Source organism: Canis lupus, chromosome 23 (assembly GCF_011100685.1).
Source record: "Canis lupus familiaris isolate Mischka breed German Shepherd chromosome 23, alternate assembly UU_Cfam_GSD_1.0, whole genome shotgun sequence".
Lineage (NCBI taxonomy): Eukaryota > Metazoa > Chordata > Mammalia > Carnivora > Canidae > Canis > Canis lupus.
Genome location: NC_049244.1, coordinates 4,007,542 through 4,015,360, shown reverse-complemented (window position 1 = coordinate 4,015,360; position 7,819 = coordinate 4,007,542). Strand labels below are relative to the sequence as shown.

General features: G+C 54.4%; 1 protein-coding gene across 1 annotated transcript in view; it reads right to left on the bottom strand.

Moving 5' to 3' along the window:
* Window positions 1–5,841: 5,841 nt before the first annotated feature.
* GLB1 (galactosidase beta 1) overlaps window positions 5,842–7,819 on the bottom strand; it is an 81,669-nt gene continuing 79,691 nt past the window's right edge. Inside the window, exon 16 of the mRNA NM_001037641.1 lies at window positions 5,842–6,117. Within this exon, the coding sequence (NP_001032730.1) occupies window positions 5,848–6,117 (270 nt within the window). The 3' untranslated portion in view covers window positions 5,842–5,847. The remainder of the gene's footprint in view (window positions 6,118–7,819) is intronic.

Here is a 7,819-nt window from a genome sequence, read left to right as displayed (position 1 = left end):
GGTCTGTGCCTGTCTGAGGGGTGTGCGCCTGTCTGAGGGGTCTGCGCCTGTCTGAGGGGTCCGCGCCTGTCTGAGGGGTCCGCGCCTGTCTGAGGGGTCCGCGCCTGTCTGAGGGGGTCTGTGCCTGTCTGAGGGGGTCTGCGCCTGTCTGAGGGGTCTGCGCCTGTCTGAGGGGTCCGAGCCTGTCTGAGGGGGTCCGAGCCTGTCTGAGGGGGTCCGCGCCTGTCTGAGGGGTCCGCGCCTGTCTGAGGGGTCCGCGCCTGTCTGAGGGGGTCTGTGCCTGTCTGAGGGGGTCTGCGCCTGTCTGAGGGGGTCCGCGCCTGTCTGAGGGGTCCGAGCCTGTCTGAGGGGGTCCGAGCCTGTCTGAGGGGGTCCGCGCCTGTCTGAGGGGTCCGCGCCTGTCTGAGGGGTCCGCGCCTGTCTGAGGGGGTCTGTGCCTGTCTGAGGGGGTCTGCGCCTGTCTGAGGGGTCTGCGCCTGTCTGAGGGGTCCGAGCCTGTCTGAGGGGGTCCGAGCCTGTCTGAGGGGGTCCGCGCCTGTCTGAGGGGTCCGCGCCTGTCTGAGGGGTCCGCGCCTGTCTGAGGGGGTCTGTGCCTGTCTGAGGGGGTCTGCGCCTGTCTGAGGGGGTCCGCGCCTGTCTGAGGGGTCCGAGCCTGTCTGAGGGGGTCCGAGCCTGTCTGAGGGGGTCCGCGCCTGTCTGAGGGGTCCGCGCCTGTCTGAGGGGTCCGCGCCTGTCTGAGGGGGTCCGCGCCTGTCTGAGGGGTCCGCGCCTGTCTGAGGGGTCCGCGCCTGTCTGAGGGGTCCGAGCCTGTCTGAGGGGGTCCGAGCCTGTCTGAGGGGGTCCGCGCCTGTCTGAGGGGTCCGCGCCTGTCTGAGGGGTCCGCGCCTGTCTGAGGGGGTCCGCGCCTGTCTGAGGGGGTCCGCGCCTGTCTGAGGGGTCCGAGCCTGTCTGAGGGGTGTGCGCCTGTCTGAGGGGTCCGCGCCTGTCTGAGGGGGTCCGCGCCTGTCTGAGGGGGTCCGCGCCTGTCTGAGGGGTCCGCGCCTGTCTGAGGGGTCCGCGCCTGTCTGAGGGGGTCCGCGCCTGTCTGAGGGGTCCGTTCCGAGTCTGCACGGGCGTCCACGCGGCCGCTGTGTGTCCAGTTAACGAACAGCATCGCCGGAGGCGGGAGGGCGAGGGGCGAGCCGGGAGGAAAAGCTCGGCGGCGAGCCTGGGCTCAGCAGGGCTCCGCCCGGGCCGCCCCCTCCCGACGTCTGGACCCGGACTGGACTTTCCTCGCGGCCCACGAGCTCGGGTTCGCGTCAGGCATCCACTGTGCCACGGGCCAGACCGCGTCCCTCCCGGTGACTAAGAGAGGGATTTCAGAAAATGACTTCTTTCCTCCCGAGGCAAGAGCAAAGACCACACGAGGCCATTTCCTATTTGTGTCATCTGACGGAGGCTACATTGCTCGGTGGGGAAACAATGAAAAAACCCAAGCTCAGATGAGCACTCAACAATCTCACTCTGAATAAACTGAGCCTGCTGAGAAGCGGAGGCTGCCGAGTCGACGGAGACCGAAGGAGACACGTGAAGGGGGCGGGGGCGGGGGGCGAGGGCGGGGGCGGGGGCGGGCAGCTCCGGGCCCGCCCCCCGCGCCTCGCTGGCCTCGAGGAGGCGCCCTGCAGTCGCCCGGCGGCTTCCGGGAAAGCTCTGCGCGCGGGACCCCGGGACTCCCACGGGGAAGTGGGAACACGGGAGCGCACGGAGAATGGCACGTGGAGTCCACAGCGCCAGTGCTCGTGGCGGCCCCACCCGGGAAGCGACTCCGGTGCTCAGCGGCCGACGAACGGGCAGACGTCCCGGCCCCTGAGCGCGGGCGGGACGGGCGCCCCTCGAGCCCTCGCCGCCACGTGCGAGAAGGCAGGCCCCGAAGGCTGCGCGCTGCCGTCGCCGGCACAGGAAACCCCGGACGGGGCGGGCCGGAGGCGCAGCAAACGCAGCCGGTGCCTGGGGCGGCAGTGGGAGCGCAGGCTTCCCGCGCGACAGACCTGTGTGCGGTGCGGTGGCCCCAGCTGGACCGCGGCAACGGCTGCACAGCTGCAGACATTTAGTGAAACACATCACACCATACCTTCATATGGGCAAATTTTATGGTATGTAAATGGCTCCTCCATAAAGCTGTCTACTTAGTTTTTAAAAGGTTTTATTTATTTATTTATGAGAGAGAGAGAGAGAGAGAATGAGCATGAGCAGGGTGAGGGGCAGAGGGAGAGGGAGGCTCCCCGCTGAGCAGAGAGCCTGATGCGGGGCTTGATCCTGGGACCCTGGAATTGACCTGAGGTGAAGACAGATGCTTAACCTACTAAGCCACCTGGGTGCCACTATTTACCTATTTACGATTTTATTTATTTGAGGGAGGGAGGGAGGGAGGAGAGAGAGAGAGAATGTGTGCACAAGGGTAGGGGGAGGGTCAGAGGGAGAAGCTGATTTCCCACCGAGTGGGGAGTTGGATGCATGGCTTGATCCCTGGATCCCTACATCATGACCTGAGTTGAAGTCAGATGCTTAACAGATTGAGCCACCCAGGCACCCCTGATAGAGCTATTTACTTTTTTCTTTTTTTAAAGATTTTATTTATTTGAGAGAGAGTGTGAGCACAAGTGGGGGGAGGGGCAGAGGGAGAGGGAGAAGTAGATTCCCTGCTGAGCAGGGAGCCCAATGTGAGGCTTGGTCCCAGGACCCTGGGATCATGACCTGAGCTGAAATCAAGAGTCAGATGTCTTTTTTTTTTTTAATATTTTATTTATTTATTCATTAGAGACACACACCGAGAGAGGCAGAGACACAGGCAGAGGGAGAAGCAGGCTCCATGCAGGGAGCCCAGTGTGGGACTCGATCCCAGGACCCAGGATCATGCCGTGGGCCAAAGGCAGATGCTCAACCACTGAGCCACCCAGACGTCCCTCAAGAGTCAGACACTTAACCAACTGAGCTACCCAGGCACCCCCATACGTTTTTTTTTTTTAAAGATTTGTATTTCTTTGAGAGAGAGAAAGAGGGAGCACATACAAGTGTGAGCAGGGGGAGAGGCAGGGGGTGGAGGAAGAGGGAAAATTTCAACCACTCCCTGCTGAGTGCTGAGCGTAACATGAGGCTTGATCCCAGGACCCTGGGATCATGACCTGAGCTGAAACCAAGAGTCTGTTGCTTAACTGACTGAGCCATCCCGCTGCTCCAAGGTGCAATGGCATCACAGCTGGCACCTGCGTGGCTCAGTCAGTTGAGTGTCTGCCTTTGGCTCAGGTCTGATCCCAGGGCCTGGGATCTATCCCTACATCAGACTCCCTGCTCAGCAGAGAGTCTGCTTCTCCCTCTCCTTCTGCTCCTCCCACCCCCCACTTGTACTCAGGCTCTCTCTCTCTCTCAAATAAATAAAATCTTTTTTTTTTATTAAGATTTTGTTTATTTATTCATGAGAGACATGGAGAGAAAGAGGCAGAGACACAGGCAGAGGGAGAAGCAGGCCCCACGCAGGGAGTCGGACGTGGGACTCGATCATCCGAGGTCTCCAGAATCACCCCTGGGCTGAAGGCAGTGCTAAACCGCTGAGCCACCAGGGCTGCCCTCAAATAAATAAAATCTTAAAAAAAAAAAAAAAAAAAGAATGGTATCATAGGTGAAATGTATGCCTCTCTGAGGTGGTCTGGAGAGCTGGATGGGACATGGAATCCAGGGTGGTACAATCTACGTTATCAAGAGCTGGTTTTCCAGAACACAACACCTTGGACAAGGGATGTCAGGGTGCTGTAGAAGGGATTCCCTCACACTGACCAAACACTCGCTTTGGATGGAGACAGACTCGACTGGAATCCAACCCCGCCTCTCATGAAATTTTCAATATTTTCATCTGTCAGATGGACTTGCTGCTGCCTGAGTGTGGTTCTGAAGATGGGGATAGAATGGAAGAACACATTCTCGCAAGGAAACCCCACTTCACCACCCTTGTCTTCTGGAGCCTTGACAGGCTGTGTCTGGGACAGTGGAGGCAATTGCCAACCCACATGATGTTTTATTAGGAACGATCTCACATTTCTTTCCAGAGCTTATAGCTGGGCACAGTCCTGGAGTATCATTTTATAAGTTGTTAGTAACTAGCAATGAAAGGAGGAGTAAAGTAATGAGAACATGAGTCCACGCAGACCCTCCTTCGCCCTGCGATATGCCTTAAACATCAAGTGCAGAACATCTAGACAAAAATGCTATGGAAAATGGTCCTAAATAAAGTTCTGGTCTCAGTTTGTCTCAACCCCGGGCGGCCTCCTACAGCTGGCTCAGTCAGCCAGAGCTTTGGTACTCCCTGGTGAGTCTCACATGTTTGTTATCAGTCTCAATGAGACAGGGAAAACAACTAGCATGAAAATATGTTGTAGATTAGTATCAAAAATCTTTCCTTTCTTCCTCCTTTAAAAACATTTACATCTTTTCTGTAAAGGATTTAAAACATGGGTGAGCAAAAAAGAAAAAGCAAACTCTCGAATGCTTACCACCCAGATACAATCAAGGAACACTTTGGTGTGTGTTGTTTCAGTCCTTTCCCGTGGGAACATAAGCATATATTGGTATTATGTGTGCAGTGTGTGCCTGGACGCCTGCACCAGACTACGTGGCTTCAAATCCTGTCTCCGCCATTTACAGCTGTGTGGCTGGGTAAATCAGGGAAGATGATGATGCATTTCCTCAGTTCTTGTGAGGGACCAGTAAATCAAACATATACTATGCTCAGAACCGGGCATGGTATCAGACAAGAGCTCAACAAATGAGAGCTACTGCCCCATGGCAGGACATGCATAGTCTGCAGTCACACGTCCCTATATATCCATGTATGTACCCTCACTCACGTGTAGGGGTGTCTACCAACATTCGTTCACACCTACGTTGTGTGGATAGGTGCAGTTCTTATGTCTAAACACAGAAAGCAGGACCGCATTTAAGTAATCTGCTTTTTTCACACAGCATATCATGAAAATATGACATATCTACATCATCAGTTTAGTGGCCACATAGTTGTCCCCCTGTGCAGAGGTGCCAGACTATGTACAGCCTCCAGGCTGGTCATTTAGGTTTTTGCATAATGGCTTTTTTTTTTTTTTTTTTTTTTTTTTTTAAATTTTTTATTTATTTATGATAGGCACACAGTGAGAGAGAGAGGGGCAGAGACACAGGCAGAGGGAGAAGCAGGCTCCATGCACCAGGAGTCCGACGTGGGATTCGATCCCAGGTCTCCAGGATCGCGCCCTGGGCCAAAGGTAGGCACTAAACCGCTGCGCCACCCAGGGATCCCTGCATAATGGCTTTGAGTTGTATTTATGGGCCACCTAGTAGACATCACAGAAACACAAAAGGAAGTCAAATGAGGATCAGAGAAGTAGTAGTCCACTAGATCAAACCAAGACGATTTTCCATTCCTTTGAACCGCAGTTAGTGAAGTGGCTTATTCGACCCACTCAAGTCTAGTTATGATTTAAATCAGAGCCTATAATTTAATATCTGCTCAACATGCAAAACAGTATCATCATTTGAATACAAATTTTATTTAACAGAAAGACAACATGATTCCTCCAAAATAAAAATCAGGAACACCTTCAAAGCTTCCATTCCAAACTGTGTGCCACTGCCCTCATCATGCATTCATGGTGGCCCCTGCCAGTGGAGGCTTGGGCACTACCAGGCTGCCTGGAAACCTCAGGAGAAAATGCACACTCTAAATCTATTTTCCAGTTGAACTTTCCAGTGAGTGTTGGCATTACACAGGGGGATAGGTGAGGTACGTGCAAGGCTGAAACTCCAACGGGTCACAGTGTTTCATCATCAGACATAGTCCAGTCTCAAGTCTCGATGGGACAGGTCTGGAGGGGGATGACCAGGGGTTGGAGGGGCACCGATAACCGGCCTGTCCACAAACTCCACGGTGCACACTTCTGGGCCACTGTCACCACAGGGCGCGTGCTCCAGTTCCAGCACCATGATGGTGTTTGGGGTTGATGTCACCAGGATGTGCCGTGGCACAAACAAAGTCATCTGGGGGCCCCGTGCTGGCCAATATCGACCGAGGTTAAAGCCATTAATCCACACCTGACCCTGAGAGAGAGGGAGAGAGAAAACCATCAATCCCAGCTGTACTGACAGTCCTGAGGAGTCTGATGCACGGGGCAGGAGAGGCAGGAAATGCCCTCATCAAGGCACTCTCTGGCCACAGACCAGGCCTGACACCCAGGCTCCCACCAGTGTTGGTTCCTCTACCCTGCTGAGATGACTGGCCAAGTTGGGCAGGGGCTGGAAGGCAGAAAAAAACAAAAAGTTGCCCCAAATCCCTGTTCCTGCCTCAGGAGAATATATGTTCAGTTCTTCTGACTGGTCAATATTGTACAGTACTGGACGGCACTGTGGCAGTTTCACCAGGTTTCTGAATGCTGTCCTGGGTCCCGGGGGCCTGCTGCCCCCATATGCCAGCCCTTCACTGACTTCACACAGAGGAGAACTGCAGAGCTGTCCCCCAAGATGGTGAGCTTTCCTCCTTCGCTCCCCTTCCCAGAGGCAAGTTTTAACCATGTTGTCTGCATGCACGGGATGAGCACATGCCCATCTGCAGCAGCTTGGGAACATGGGTTCCAGGAGCCACTGTCAAACATGGTGGGAAGGCCATGCTTGCTACCAGGAGCAGACATGATCCTACATACTTCCAAGGCCATTTCTGCAAGTAGGAACTCCCTCCCTCATAAAACTGAGAGCTAAGAAACCCCTAAAGAATAGGGTCCCCGTTTGGGTTTGTCTACACAGCTTTCACTACACGGGCTAGGGTTTGCTCACAGGCAGGACTTAACAGTTGGATGAACAAGTTGCATATTCTATTACAAAGTGTGTGGGGAGGGATCACACATGAGAAAGACAGAAAATATGAATATATGGAGATGAAGGAAGGAAGGAATAGAGGTGAAGGAGGGAGAAGTAAAGAGACTGCTATCCACAGTGGCCTGAATATACTGGGGCTGCCCTGGAGGTGCAGCCATGGTGTCACCTGCTGAGCCCTGACATCACCGTCCCTCGGCATCCTTCATGATACAGCTGCAGTCACTCACCTAGAGTGACTCAGTTGCTCACCTTGAGTATTTTTCAGCCTCCAGATGTCCCTTTTAGTGTCACTCCCTTTGAATGTCCTCCCTGGGTTCAAATCTTAGTCCTGCTACTTCCTGGCTACCAGACCTCAGACAGGTCCCACCCACGCTGGGGACTGGGGCCAGGAGAAGGGGGCAGTGCTGTCCAGTGGGCCGCATAGTGGCTGGATCCGGCCAGGGCCCAGGGAGTAGCAGTGCTCCTCACATTAACATAAAAAAGATCTTGGCACTCAGAGGCCTAGAAAAGGAGGCCAGTGATTGAAAACCATCTGTCTGTTGAATTAAGTCATTTAGAGAAAGGATGACAGTTTCACGATTCTCAGAACTATTTTACTCTTGTTTTTACCGCGGGATATGCTATCTCAATCCTTCCTACAAGGCATCGGCAATGACAGCCTTATCAGGTTTTTATCAGCTGAAGATCTGCCGGCACCTTGTTTTTGCAGCCGAAGAGAAGAGCAGGCACTTTACTTTCGAGGCCCAGGGGGAGATGAGTTCAAAGGGGGAGCAGTGGGGGGGGCTCTGAGCAGCGCACACGAGGGGTGGCCTGTGCACACATGCTTTCCCAAATGTCTTGACCAAAGCCAAGCCAACTCCCAACCCAAAGACCCAAAGACGAGGGAGATGATGTGGAGGACTGATCCCTTCTCTTGCTTAAAATTCCCTCT